The 15,447-nt window shown below is 42.0% G+C and overlaps 1 protein-coding gene and 1 long non-coding RNA gene across 6 annotated transcripts in view; one reads left to right on the forward strand and one right to left on the reverse strand.

The window, feature by feature from the left end:
• LOC131820885 (uncharacterized) overlaps positions 1-15,447 on the forward strand; it is a 211,335-nt gene that overhangs the window by 98,129 nt on the left and 97,759 nt on the right. The window lies entirely within an intron of this gene.
• The window catches only part of F8 (coagulation factor VIII), a 111,116-nt gene that overhangs the window by 21,856 nt on the left and 73,813 nt on the right, over positions 1-15,447 (reverse strand). For 2 of the 5 annotated variants that reach the window (XM_059156716.1, XM_059156714.1), the window contains exons 15-22: positions 12,418-12,571; positions 10,630-10,842; positions 10,137-10,365; positions 9,788-9,970; positions 8,506-8,622; positions 7,934-8,005; positions 5,549-5,634; positions 2,868-3,023 (exon numbers count right to left, since the gene is read on the reverse strand). In XM_059156716.1, the coding sequence (XP_059012699.1) occupies positions 2,868-3,023; positions 5,549-5,634; positions 7,934-8,005; positions 8,506-8,622; positions 9,788-9,970; positions 10,137-10,365; positions 10,630-10,842; positions 12,418-12,571 (1,210 nt within the window). Of the gene's footprint in view, positions 1-2,867; positions 3,024-5,548; positions 5,635-7,933; positions 8,006-8,505; positions 8,623-9,787; positions 9,971-10,136; positions 10,366-10,629; positions 10,843-12,417; positions 12,572-15,447 lie in introns of those variants that run through there. The other 3 variants (XR_009349817.1, XM_059156715.1, XM_059156718.1) reach the window with 3 other exon arrangements.

Below are 15,447 nucleotides of genomic sequence, written 5' to 3' on the forward strand. Positions count from 1 at the left end.
TAAATGCAAATCTATTATGATTTTGCTTATCAATGGGAATGAAGGAAAAAGCATTCTCTAGGTCGGTTTTCCATCTGTACCAGGTGCCTTGGGCTATGCTAATTTGCTCCAGAGAAGAGACCGCATCTGGAATTGAAAAGTTCTTGTTATCACAGCTGACTACATTTGTGGTGTCTGTCATTTCTCCATGATTCATCTGTCTCTTAAAAGTGGCTGAAGAGGGGCTCTCAGGAGGTTAGAGCCTGGCTGGTGAAGAAACTATTCCCGGTGCAGTCACTGAATGTGCAGAGTCACTTTTCTGTGCAGAGAAAAGATGACTGCCTCAGAGACTGGTGGTTCTCAGCCTCATCCAGGTGTCAGATCTCCACTTCTTTCCACCAGTAACCCTCCTCACTTTAGCGTAACAGACCTGATGGGCTGGGCCATTTAATTGTCACTGCAAGTCTGCAGTTCATAAATTCAGCCCTTAGACCTGGTCTTAAGTCTAAGTATCTGTCTATAAGCACAGGATACAGAAGACTCCTCTAGAACACCATGGACGTGTCCTGATTCTCCATATACGTTCATGTATGTTCATGTATATTCATGTATGTTCATGGGTGTTCTTGTGCATACTGTGTAATTTATTTTCCCCTATGTATGCCATAAAAAGAAGGGCTAAGCAGGTTGACAGGTCACTCTACAATCAGCTGATGCCATAGTTCTCACCACAGTGACTAAATGCCTCTGTCAGTTGAGTCTCCCATTGTCTTTCTCACCATCTGTAACTCATCCCATAGTATTGCCGCTGATGCTCTGAGAAACTGTGATACCACCACATGCAATCTGCTCCCCGAGGAAGGAAATCACACCTGTATTCCTTGAATATATTAGCAACATAATCCAGAATTCCATTCTGAAGGTATTTCCTTAGGGCTGATTCTGGCATTAATTACTGTGTAAGACGGAGTTTGAACAAGAAATAAGGAACTACTCCAGTTATAATAATTTGAGAGAAGTTTGATAAAGGGACCCAGTATTGCCATCCCTAGGCCTAGTGCTTTATAAAAATGACCACAAATTCCTTACATTCCTCCCACTGAGAAGTGGGGTCTCTGTCCCTTTCCCTTGAATCTGGGTGGATGTGAAACCCTCATGCTGTGCGATGCTCAGACCTCATGGAAAGGCCATAAGGAATTGACCTGGGACAGCCCCAGATGCTGTCCTGGCTAAGGCTGGTCTGCACCAACTACCAGACATGCAGGTGAAGATGCTTCTAGATGCTTCCAGGCCCCAGATGAGGTCCTGGTTATTGCGGAGCACAACCAACGACCTCTACTGCACTAGAAGTCCTAACCCATTGAATCCCTGAACCAAAGAGAAGGGTTGTTTTTAGGACATTAGGTTTTTTTACTCAGTGATAGTAACCGGACCAGGGAAAGAAAGTCACTCTGAAGGCAGCAGTGACCTTCAGTGGAGAGAAACAGCCAAACCCTCTACAAAGCAGGGCACCAGGAGAATAAATATCATATGTATATGATATCATATCATATAAATCAATATCAATATCATATATAAATAAATACAGTAAATAAATATCATATCAATAAATATCTCATATATATGATATATAAATATCATATATATATATTTTAAAGTAAACTCAATGCCCAATGTGGGGCTTGAACACACAGCCCCGAGATCAACTGAGCCAGACAGGTGCCCCAAGAATAAATGTTTTGATCTTACTCTACTTCCTTCCTCTGCTCTCTTGCCAGTACTTTCCAAAAGCTAAAGGATAAGGTAGCCTGCTGCTGTACTCCACACAGGTCAGACAGAAGACCAAGAAGCAGGGTACAGAAGCAGGACCGTGGATCTAATGGGCAACACAGGAGTTATCTTGCCCCAGGCCATCTGAGGACTTTGAACTTAATTCTGAAGAGAAGAGGAAGACACTGAAAGGTTTTAGGCAGGAGACTGATAAAATGATTACCCAAAAAAACGATGTGCAGCTTTTATCAGGGGAGAGACTAGAGCCAGAGATGACTAGTTAGGAATGTAGCGTAACAGATGCAGAGTGAGGTGAGGGGGACTCAGGCAACAGTGGCAGCTGAATAAATGCAGGAGAAGCCCTTCAAGAGGAATTACAAAGAAAGAACTGCTGGACTTGCGGACCTGCGCATCAGGAGGCATGAAATAAGGGAGGAGTAGACAATTATAATAACGTTTCAAGCCTGTTTAACTTAGTGTCTCGTGATCATTTCCCAAGGCTTCACCCATTCTTTTATGTGGAAGAGACAAATCTTCATATCCATTCCTGGTTCTGCCCCCCTAAACTCAAGTCTTAAATCTCGTGCCTGCTGGAGTTCAACCTAATTTCCCTGCTATCATCTCAAACTCAAAATATCCATAAGTAAACTCATAATGTTATCAATCCACTCAGTCCTAACCACAGATTTCTGTCAACAGAACATCTCTTCATTTCTATTATCTATGAGATCTTTGGTGCTATTTTTTTAACAAATTTTTAAGGTTTTATTTATTTATTTGAGGCACAGAGAGAGAGAGAGAGAGAGAGAGAGAATTAGCAGGGGGAGAGGCAAAAGCTGACTTCCCACCCAGCCAGGAACTTGACGTGGGGCTCCATCCCAGGGACCCCCGGATCAGGACCTGAGCTGAAGACAGACGCTCACCTGACTGAGCCCCAGGTGCCCCTGATGCTACTACTTTTCCTCCCTATGTCCATAATCACTCCTTTGCCCATAAGTTGAAATATCTTTTTTGGAATTAAGTTCATAGAAGCTAGGAGTGTTTGTTCCATATCTGCAATCTTTGTCAAAAGCTCTTTAAAAGATTCGTGCATTGTCTTGGAAGAACTAATTACATACCATTAAGGTCCCGGTAGAATTCCCTCGATAACTCTGCCACTTCTTTCCATCAAGACTATACATGATGATAAACTGAGAGATGTAGAGGCTGGAGAACTTCTGACGGGCACCCTGGGTCATGATGCTGTGAATAATCATTGGCACCAACAGATCCACCTGCCAGTTAAAACAACACTTTATTTTAAATGTGTGTACCACCTTCTGGAATTAATTATTGGCTTAAGAAGAGGCCACACCAATACAGGCTACTTCCTGACAAAGCAGACCACTTTCAAGTCAATGTGCTGCACACGGAGCCACATAAACCTAGTGCTCTGCCCACACTTCAGCCTCAGCCAAGTCAGAGCCCATTTCTTCTCCTCTCCCCTCCCCAGGCCAGTCCCCTTCCCTATCAGCACTATAAACTGCTGTCCCTCCTTCACGTGTGAGTTCAGAAACTCTTTTCTGACTCACCCAGACAAATTAAGTGCTGCTTTCTCTATGCTTCTGCTTCCCTTTGTGTACAGTCAAGCAGGAACAGGACAGAGAGCAGCAAGGTCTTCAGAAGCTACAGCACATCTCAGCCCATTACATGCTACACCCAAATGAAGAAACTTCATTTTTGCTCATGGTGTTGTGGTGCAGACAATGGAAGTACCAGGTACACCAATTCTGTGGCTTGTTGAACTGACTTGTACTATGTCCTCATACAGTATGTGCGAGGTCTTTTTTTAAAAAAATATTTTATTTATTTATTTGTCAGACAGAGATCGCAAGCAGGCAGAGAGGCAGGCAGAGAGAGAGAGAGAGGAGGAAGCAGGCTCCCCGCTGAGCAGAGAGCCTGATGTGGGGCTCGATCCCAGGACCCTGAGGTCATGACCTGAGCCAAAGGCAGAGGCTTAACCCACTGAGCCGCCCAGGCGCCCCATGTGTGAGGTCTTTAATGAAGTCTTGCCAGTGTTTCCCACCTACATTTTATAACTGATGAATTCTTGGCAAAGTGCCAATCTAATCTACTTCATCTTCTTCTTGTGCCTTGACTACATTATGACTGGAATCTTGGAGAAATCTGGCCATCAGAAAGTCAACATTTTCACCTGTGTATGCAGCCATGTTTGACTGTGACAGCAAGACACATCTCTGCACAGGGAAGTAAGCAAAGTGGTGAGAGTCACTTCGTGTGCCAGCGGGAGCACTACAGCTGCGCTGCTCTCATCACCTCCCTGGCTCCCTGGAGCCATTGCTTGCTTTTTGTTTTGTTTTGTTTTTTGGTAAGTCACTATAATTCTTTATTTCTCTGGGGTATTTATTTTATAAAGTTACCAGAACAAGAAAACGTATACCTGGGCTTTTTAGTAGGACAGATGGTTAAAAAAAAAAAAAAAAAAAAGCTCCTTGAGAATGAGGAGATTTAATACAGATTGGCTGATAATACAATTAGGTGGATTTGTAACTGGTTCAATTACCATAAGCAAACTGTGGCCGTTAGTAGATGATTATCAACCTAAAGGGGGTTCTAGAAACAGCAGAGTATAACAATTACAAATGAGGCCTCTGGACCCCAACGATCACAGTTTGAATTTTGGCTCAACCACTCATTGGCTGTATGACTTGGGGCAAGTGACTTTTCTTTGCTTCAGCTTTCTTATCTGAAATGAGGTTGACAGTAACAGTGTGGTGAGGATTTGTTAAAAATACTTGGACTTGTTTAAAGCACACAGTAAGGAAGCCCTGTCTTCTTCAATATATTTATCGTGAATTAGCTAACGTATAAAAATGTTTACTGATCAAGCAGTAAATTCAGTGAAACTGGGAAGACTAAGAAATTCTTTGGGAGATAGAAGCTTGACAAGCTGGAATAATGGGCCAGATCTAGTGTGTGGGAACTGAACATGGTGTACGACTCGGGTTCTTAGGCTGGGCACGGAAAAGGCACTCTATTTACTAGTCTCATTAGGTTGTAGACAATGAAGGACATATAATTCCCCAAATGGAAATGACAATGCTATCACAATAAATAAATCAATGGAACAACAGAGGCAGGACACACAAAGAGATGACAGTGTCCGCGACCCAGGGATATACATAAGGTTGAAAGAAAAGCAAGGTCAGAAAATGGGGTTGGACAGCTTCCCAAGAAACAAAAATTCTCAGGAATTCGTGAGTAGTCAGTTCAAACTGAGTCGTAACTAGCAGTCTTTGGGCAGTGAGTACCAGAGGCGGGGGGCACACTCGGGCTCTAGAGGCAACCGACTGTCGCGGCGAGGCCTCATGTAGCAAGTCCCTGTATGTTCGCCCTTGAAGGGGTCAGAGCCATGAGTGAACCCATGTTCACTGGATAAAATCTTTGGATATGTTGGATGAAATATAATATATTATTAAAATGATTTTCACATGTTTCTTTTTAAATGTGGCTATTAGGAAATATGAAATTACACATGTGGTTTGCATTTGTGGTTTGCATTTGTGGTTCAGATTATAATTATCATATTGGACAGTGCTTCTCTAGAGGAAATGGGAAAAGGAGAAAATCTGAAAGAGCTAGTCATTTAGAAAAGAAACAGAGTAACCTTAAAGACAAAAAACAAGCAGAAGCCACTCTGTTCTTTCTCTGTCGGTTACCTGGAGTTTGATAACAATAACTTTTGTTTTGAGCTTGCAAGAGGAATCATGACACGACTGAGTGTGATGCGCTTTCTAACCTTGATCCAGGAGAAGGGATCCTTGGTGCTCCAGGCATTGACTGATCCGGAATAATGAAGTCTGGCCAACTTTGGGGCCCACTGTCCTTTGCCCAAGAAAGGAAAAAGAGATTAGATTCAGCTGTGTTGGTCCTAGATACTTAGGAATAAAATTGCTTTCTCTTTTCTTTTAAGATTGTATTTATTTATTTGGGAGGTGCAGGAGTAGGGGAAATAGGGGAGGGGAGGGGCGGACGGAGAGGGACAAGCAGACTCACAGGCCTGAGATCATGACCGGAGCTGAAATCAAGAACCAGTTAACAGACTGGGCCACCCTGGTGCCCCTAAATTTGATCTCTTGAGAAAGGTTAAACGTAGCTGAGGAGAAGATAAAGGCAAAAAGCACAGTAGTATTTAATTTTTTAAACTTAATAATTTTGTTTATTCTTAGCACCGCTAATTAGGTGGTACTGGAATGTATTACAAGTATTATAAAATGCTATCATTACTTCTTTATTACATAATGTATGTTCCTTCTAGAAAAGTTAGTTAATGAGAAATAAAACGTAAGTAAAAATGAAAGTTAAAAAAATCATCCTTTTGGGGCGCCTGGGTGGCTCAGTGGTCATGATCAGGTCAGGTCATGATCTCAGGGTCCCAGAATCGAGCCCCGCATCAGGCTCTCTGCTCAGCGGGGAGCTTGCTTCCTCCTCTCTCTGCCTGCCTCTCTGCGTACTTGTGATCTCTCTCTCTCTCTCTGTCAAATAAATAAATAGAATCTTTAAAAAAATCATTCTTTTGCCTACAGACAAATAATATTATTTTGGTAAATAACTCTCAAGCTTCGTTTTCTTCTCCTTAAAGATTTTATCAATAGCCAAACTATGGAAAGAACCTAGATGTCCATGAACAGGTGAATGGATAAAGAAGATGTGGTATACATATATACAACAGAATACCATGCAGTCATCAAAAGAAATGAAATTTTGCCATTTTCAATGATGTGGATGGAACTAGAGGGTATTGTGCTGAGCCAAATAAGTCAATCAGAGAAAGACAATTATCATATGATCTTACTGATATGAGGAATTTGAGAAACAAGACAGAGGATCAGAGGGGAGGAAAAATGAAACAAGACAAAACCAGAGAGGGAGATAGACCATAAGAGACTCTTAGTCTCAGGAAACAAACCGAGGGTTGCTGGAGTGGAGGGGTGTAGGAGGGATAGGGTGGCTGGGTTATGGACATTGGGGAGGGCATGTACTATGCAGAGTGCTGTGAACTATGTAAGCCTGATGATTCACAGACCTGTGCCCCTGAAACAAGTAATACATTTTATGTTAATAATAAATAAATAAATAAATAAATAAATAAGAAGAGTAACTACTACAGGTCTGGGATTTATCTGCTAGAGAGAGAGTGAGCGAGAGTGAACAGGCAGGGGAAGGGGCAGAGGGAGAGCGAGAAGCAGGCTCCCTGGATTCCAGGTTCTGGATTCCAAGACCCTGGGGTCATGACCTGAGCCAAGGGCAGATGCCTAACCAACTGAGCTACCCGGGTGTCTCATCAGGCCTTGTTTTCAAATGGCACTTTTTTCCCTCTAAAACAGGGTTGACAAACCTTCTTTTGTAAACAGCCAGATAATAAATAATTTAAGCTCTGCCGATCATTTGGTTTCAGCTACTTAACTGTTGTGGTAGAGTGAAAGCAGCCACAGACAACTGTAGGTCAGTGGGGCTGGCTGTATGTGTCAGTACAAGATTCTAGGTACAGACGCTGAAATACAAATTTCACATAATTTTCACATGTCATGAGACATTCTTCTTCTTTTTCCCCCCAATCATTTAAAACTAGAAAAATAATTCTTAGTTTGAAGTTTACATAAAAACAAGTGGTGGTGCTGGGGGTTGGGAGAGGGTGGTGGGTTATGGACATTGGGAGGGTATGTGTTATGGTGAGTGCTGTGAACTGTGTAAGCCTGAAAATTCACAGACCTGCACCCCCGGGGCTTATAATACATTATATGTTAATAAAAAATAAAAAAAATAAATAATTGGTGGGCTGGATTTTGCCTTTAGGCCCTAGTTTGCTTACTGTTGCTCTAAAACAGTATCTGGGAGTTGTCTGCAGATCCTGCTCAAGCTTTCCTGTCGCTGCTCATAGCAGAGTGAAAACAATGGACTCAAGGGGAGCACCAGGGAATGCAGGTAGGACATGTAAGGAAGTGGTCATGAGGAGTGATAGTAGCTTGAACAGTGGCAATCAGAGGAGAGAAAATGGATTTAAGATGCACTTGTGGAGTTGACGTAATAGAAGGATGGAGATGGATGGGTTATCTAACCCAACAGAAATGAAAAAGATACAGTCGTCAGCCCAGTTCTTGGGAGACAAAATACTGGTATTTACCATATTGTCCTGAAGCTGTAATCTGAAAATCTCGGATGTATCCAGAAGCCATCCCCAGCGGAGTCTGACACTCTGAAATCAAAGGAGAGGGGCGTGACAGCTAGCGGTACCTAAAATTCAGCCTTCACAAAGGCAAGCCAGTGAGAATGGGCGAATACCAAGCAATGGTCTATAGTTTCTATTGTTTACCATGTCATTTAATTCGCTCTAATAGAACCATCCACATTCTGCAGCTGCGGAACGAAGTAGACCAATGGTTCTCTGACTTGTTTATGGTTGAATCTTGAACTCTTCCAAGCCATATTTGTAAGTTATCTTTGGCAACCGAACCAAAATTCAGTTTCAAATTTTGCTCTTGGAGATGCTGGAGCTTCACAAAGTTGTGAGAACGAAGTTATTTTTAGCACCAGTTTGTTAAATACTTAGAGCTTCAGGTTCGCACATATTTGCTCTTCCCTGAGGACTCTGATAATTTCTGCCAGCAATGTTCATTGTAGATTCGTTAATGACTGTGAGCTTGTATTTATTTCTTGATAAAAGCAACCGTCCTAGGAAGGAGGAAAGCTACTTACTCTTGTTGTACACCAGAAAAAGAGTGCTCATCCCCGCTTGTAGGTGCTCGCCAATAAGGCATTCTATCCGCCAAATTCCAACTTTGGATGGTAGCATTTCCACAGTCTCAAAAACACCTTTTCAAAAACAGAAGGAACAAAAATTACTTCTTTTTACTAAAAAATGAGCATGAGATACATTGTTTCGTGCAGAACACCCAAGGAGAGCCACCTAAGTCAGTTCTACCACTCTTGGCCCCCTCAAAGCCAAAGTGCTTTGCTATGTGACCCCGCCAATTTGAAGGTGAGCTCCCTGGCCTTGAGGGCCAACGCAACCCAGCAGTAAGAAGCTAGAGGGGTACCGAGGGGCTGAGGCACGAGTCACAAGTGACTCCCTAGAATAAAGGTGTCTGTCGTAAGTAGATAAGAACTGTCCTAGCATTTAACCTTTACCATTTCCATGCTGCAGTTCAAAGCAGCAGCCACGAAGGGGTTGGGGAGGACACACAATAAACGTAAGGCAGAGGAAGAGAAAGCTCAACCACACCTTCCTTCCCTTTCAGAGTGCACCCAGCAGTTCGGGGCTGGAGGTGTATGTGTGACATGAAGCGGCCGCAGGAGAGTTTATTACTGAAGAGTGAGCAGGAAAGTCACTGAAATTCTTGGAATTTTAACACAGAAACAGGGAAAGTTTGCTCCCACTATTAAACCTGTTTTAAAGGGGGCTGGTGGAGACCTAGAATAAAGCTGTGTTTTGATCAACACTGTGAGTCATGCTTATACTGGTTATGGACATAAACAATTCACCCCATGGAGAACTACTGGTGCATTTGAGACGGTGGAAACCCTAACCCTAACCCAGGAAAGTGCTGCAACATTAATTATTCATTTATTCTGTTCTATTTCCTTTATAGCACGTTATCTGTATCTGAAATTATCCTGTTTATGGGCTTATTTATTTATTTGTTTTTAAAGATTTTATTTACTTATTTGACAGAGAGAGATCACAAGTAGGCGAGTGGGGGGTAAGCAGGCTCCCCGCTGAGCAGAGAGCCTGATGCAGGGCTTGATCCCAAGACCCCGAGGTCATGACCTGAGCTGAAGGCAGAGGCTTAACCCACTGAGCCACCGAGGCACCCCTCTGGGCTAATTTATTTATTATGTTACTTGAAAAAGTAAGTTACCTGAGATCAAAGAGTTTCTTGGCTTTGTTCATGGATTGCTTCCCCAGTGCCTGCACCATGAAAAGTAAGTACTCAGTGCATACAGCAGGTAGACAAAAAGGGCAGAAATTAGCTCATACCTGGGTAGAGGTTGTAGACTGCCATTTTATACTCCTCTTTCTTCCGTACTGTGAACACGTGTCCACTGAAATGAATAGAATGGATGTTTTCACTGCTGCCCATGCTGAGCAGATACCATCGAATCTTTTGGTCCTGAGCCATTACTAAGCCAGGCTGTGTGTCCATCACATAGCCATTGACTGCTAGAGGAGAACACAGAGAAGGCTATTGCAATCCATTACATAAGTTTCTTTCCCTCTCCTCCAGTAAAAAATATTGATTCCTACAAGGATTCTACTCCTATACACACACTCTCAATTCACTGTCCAAGCCTCAGCCCGAGTAATAACTGGCGGTGGGGTATGTTACCATGGAAACGGTAATTTTCTTTAAGAGTGGGATCCTCCTTCTGGATATTGCAGGGAGCTCTGCAGTTCCTTTCCAGGTTTTCAGCGAAGTACCAGCTCTTAGTCTCATCAAAAATAGTGAAAAACAGAGCGAATTCCTGCACTGTCACTTGTCGCCCGTGAGAAGGGTTCAGTGTATCGCTGCGGCAGATCAGAAGGGGTCCAATCAAGCCTGAGTGCACATCCTTCTCCTGAGAGAAAAGACATCAATCTTATGAATGTGAATGCCCTCGCCTATGAACCAAGATAGATCTCTTATCAACTTCCATGCCACTCCAAACCAATCCTGATCTGGTAGGTTCCAGAGTGATCGTTCTCAAACACAAATATGATGGCACCTCCCCTATTGGAAGCTTCCCATTAAGCTTACAGTAAATAGAAAAATTCTCAGCAGATAACATGAAGTCCATTTCTTCTAAACCAGTAAGTGGGCAATGCAATGTCCATCTGCTTACCAGATCAACATCAGAAAAATAAGCCCAGGCTTTGCAGTCAAACTCATCTTTAGTGGGTGCCATATGCTGCTGCACTGTCCAAAAGTAAATTCTGGTTTCATTAGGGTTGACAAACTTTCTTCTAGGTTCTGCTCCTTGCCTCTGATCTTCCTCATAAGAAATAAGGCTAGAATAGAAGGAGTAGGGACGAGAGGCCTGGTTTTTGAAAGTTACCTGCAGAGAAAAAGTAAATACAAAATTTAAAAAAGAATTTGAGTATCATGTTTTAGGATCATATAAAGTCCTTAGCTTAAGGTTTATATCCCTAACAGCAATGCCTATTTGGGGTTTATCCAAGTTCTTAATGCCCGGAGGAAGTGGTACAGAGGATGGGTGTTATCAGGACCCAAACCTCAGCTCTATCTACGGAAGAAACTGAGGTATTTTTGAACTCTAAAATCTTTAAAGCATGAGCTCAAAGTTGCAAAAGAGAAAATTCCTAAATACTGAAAAGCTGTTCAAAAGTAAAAGGGAAAATATCACCCCAGGGTTTTCAGAGACCGTAAGCCCAAGAATCAACATGTGTGGTTCTTATGACAAATTCCAGGAATTTTTGGCTCACACAATGCACCAAAATAACTTGAAGTCTACAGGAATTACTTATGGGTTAAAAGGTTAAGTGTTAAAAAATAAACAAATAAATAAAATAAAAGGTTAAATGTGAAGCAATTAAACTGTAAAAAACAAAGTTGAATGTATAAGTGATTTTAAGAAAAAAATCTTTGTATAGGAAAGGATTTTTATAAACATAAAAGCTGTGTGTCACAAAAGAAAGATTTATGGATTACTATCAGTAATTCAAACCTGTTTTATTTCAAAAATCATTATAAATAAAATTAAAAGATGACAAACTTGGGAAAATATAGGGTAATATAAACTGATAAGAAAAGTTCTCCCTCAAAAGGTCAAATGTGCAAAGGACATTAATAGATAATTCTTTAGAGAAAGTCTTAAAATGTTCATGTATATTGTACTTCTGGAATTTTACCCAAGGAAAAGGGTGTGACTGCAACATTATTGAACTAGTGAAAACATAGCAAACTATTTAAAAGGTTGTTCAAAGTAAATGTTTAAGTAAACCATAAATTCACATAATAGACTATTATGCCATCATTAAGACAAGATATTTAGAAAGTATTTCTAATGACACAAGAAATATTGACAATATGGGGTGCCTGGGTGGCTCAGTGGGTTAAGCTTCTGCCTTCGGCTCAGGTCATGATCTCAGGGTCCTGAGATCGAGCCCCACATCAGGCTTTCTGCTCAGCGGGGAGCCTGCTTCCCCCTCTCTCTGCCTGCCTCTCTGCCTACTTGTGACCCCTGTCAAATAAATAAATAAAATCTTAAAAAAGAAGAAATATTGACAATATGCTATTTAGTCCAAAACGAAGAGCTGTGATCTTGGGGTTGTGGGATTCAGCCTCACATTGGGATTCTTTCTCCTCCCTCTGCCCCTCCCACTCTTGCTCTCTCTTTCTTTCTTCCTAATATAAATAAATAAATAAATCTTTTTTTTTTTTTTTAAAGAAGAGGTAAAATTATACGTTGCATAATTTTGAGCACATAAAGAAAAGAATACATAGGACAAAGAGAACATACACCAAAATGGTAGTTATGGGATTATTTTTCAAATTTTTGATTTTCTATACTTTAAAATTCTCAGAAAGTGAAAATACATTATTTTTATAAATAGAGACAAAAAAAATATATAGGATTAATTTTCTTATAGCTTCATTGTTCTAAACTCACCATGATATTGTCTTCAACTTCCGCTCTTATATATGGCCCCAAGAGTCCCAAGTGTTCGTTTAGTTCTCCACGGTATAAGGGCTGAGTAAAAGACCCATCAGTAAATTCCTGGAAAACCACCTTCTTGAACTGAGGGACATCCCTACCTTGAGCCCTGGGGGAAAGAAGCAGAGAAAAAACAGTATCTTCATGGATCAGGTAGGTAGAAACACCCAACATTCTTGCCCTCCCTGTACTGGAGACACTTCCATAGAGTGATGACGAGCTGGAGCGAAGAAGGGGTTAGTCCAGATAACCTTCAGGTTTCTGATTTGGGCAAGTGGCTGGACAGTGATGCAGCTCACTGAGATGGGCAACCCTGGAGAAGTAGGTGGGGGTATAGAGTTTTAAACACACGGGACATCTATGTAAATTAAATTGGCAAATACAGAGGTTGAGAGCTTATAAAAGAGATCTAAATGAAGATCATGCAAAATTGAGACACTATCCAGACCATGTGAGTGGCTTATTACAGCTGATAATTAATTTTGTTATGTCCTCATCTTATAGGACAAGCAAGCAACATGTTGCATAGGTAACCACTCCATCTTCCTGACATACTCTCTCCAGGCTTCACTAGTGTAGAAGTTCCTAGAAAGCAGGGGTTTTGTCTGTTTTGTCCACTGCTGTACTGCTGTATTCCCAGCAGCTGGAACAAGTGCCTGGCACATTGTAGGTGGTCAAAAAGTATTTGTTGAATGTTAAATTCATGTAGGACTTATAAACAAATTCTGAATATTAAACAGCCACCAGGTTTCAATCCTTGGACTTCTTCCCTTTACTTAAAAAGAAATCTGGGGGTGCCTGAGTGGCTTAGTAAGTAGAGCCGGTGACTGTTGATCTCGGAGTTGTGAGTTTAAACCCCACGTTGGGTGTAGAGATTACATAGACAAACAAAAACAAACTTTAAAAAAGTTAAAACATCTGTTAGGGGGCACCTGGGTGGTTCAGTCATTAAGCATCTGTCTTGGGCTCCAATCATGATGCCAGGGTCCTGGGATCGAGCCGCGCATTGGGCTCTTTACTCATAAGGAGGCCTGCTTCTCCCTCTCCCACTCCCCCTGCTTGTGCTCTCTCTTGCTATCTCTTTTTCTCTCTGTCAAATAAAATCTTTTTAAAAATCTTCTGGAACTGTGAACTAAAATTATATAACAAAGTACATAAAACCAAAGTGCTTTTGGTATAAAAATGCAACCACTATCCAGATCAAGAACATTACCAGCAACACAGAAGGCTCATGGCCTGTGCCTTTCCAATGACATTCTTCCTAACCCTAACTCCCGTTGTGATATTTATGATGGTTATCTCTTTGCTTTTCTTTATAATTTTACCACTATGTATATATACTTCCCTAAAGAACACAGCTGAGTTTTGTCCATTTTGGCAAACCATGTTGTATACGTTCTTTTGTTTCTGGTTATGTGATATAGTTTGTATTCTCTTGTGCAAATATACCAAAATTATGAACATTCACTTCTAATTTTTGCTGCTTACACGTAGTCCTGCTCCTGCTATGAATCTTTTTTCCCCCAGCTGTGAACCTTCTTATACACATCTTCTGGTGAATGCATGCATGCATTTCTGCAGGGCACATATCTAAGAGTCGAGCTGCTGAGCATTTGTATGTTCTGCAGTGTTCCCACCAAGCAGGGGGTCCGATGAGGGTCTTGATCCCAGGACCCTAGGATCATGACCTAAGCCCAAAGCAGACACCCAACCGACTGAGCCACCCAGGTGCCCCAGCAGTCTTTTACTATTAAGTTTAATAGCCAATCGAGATTGTTCTGAGATAGTTTTTCCACCACTGATTAAGACTGAGGTCACTGTTATTAGGGATTACATTCATTTAACTTTTTGAGCAGACTTGGTGACCTTCCTAGCCACAGAAGTCTTTGAGACACCCACAGCAATGGTCTGTCTCATTTTGTGAAGAGCGAAATGGCCCAGAGGAGGATATCCAAAGAAGCACCCAGTACATATGCACTTGACAGGAACTGGAATTCAGGGTCATCTTCCAACTTCTTCCCAGGACACTGATCAATCTTCTTCAGCTCAGCAAACTTGCATTGTGAGGTGTGTAACAATCCAGCACACATGCATAGCCAGCAATGATTAGGCCCAGACAGTTCAGGGTAATCACCAGCTACTTTCACCGGCGGGTCATTTTTGCTGTCACCAGCCATACTGCTACAACAAACGTCTTTAACAGATACATTCCTTTTTTTTTTTTTTTTTTTTAAGATTTTATTTATTTATCAGAGGCGGGGGGAGAGAGCGAGCACAGGCAGACAGAATGGCAGGCAGAGGCAGAGGGAGAAGCAGGATCCCTGCTGAGCAAGGAGCCCGATGTGGGACTCGATCCCAGGACGCTGGGATCATGACCTGAGCCGAAGGCAGCTGCTTAACCAACTGAGCCACCCAGGCGTCCCCGAGATACATTCCTTTTTAAAAAATTTTTAAATCTTCTTTTTTAAAAGATTTTATTTATGTATTTGACAGACAGAGATCACAAGCAGGCAGAGAGGCAGGCAGAGAGAGAGAGAGGAGGAAGCAGGCTCCCTGCTGAGCAGAGAGCCCAATATGGGGCTCAATCCCAGGACCCTGGGACCATGACCCGAGCCGAAGGCAGAGGCTTTAACCCACTGAGCCATGCAGGTGCCCCAACAGATACATTCTTTATTTTAAGATTTTATTTTTAAGTAATATCTATACTCAACGTGGGGCTTGAATCCACAACCTCAAGATCAAGAGTCACCTGTTCCACTGACTGAGCCAGCCAGGCACCTCTGACAGATACATTCTTAATATCAAAGCCCACACTGTTCCCAGGAAAAGCTTAACTCAAAGCTTCATGGTGCATTTCAACAGACTTCAGTTGTAACACGGACCGGACTGGAGCAAAGCTTTGAGGACACACCTCCACTCGGCTCACAGGGAGAGTACCAGTACCACCAAGTTTGTGCACGTCCTCGTGGGGCAGACAAAAGGCCT

This window comes from Mustela lutreola, chromosome X (assembly GCF_030435805.1).
Source record: "Mustela lutreola isolate mMusLut2 chromosome X, mMusLut2.pri, whole genome shotgun sequence".
Lineage (NCBI taxonomy): Eukaryota > Metazoa > Chordata > Mammalia > Carnivora > Mustelidae > Mustela > Mustela lutreola.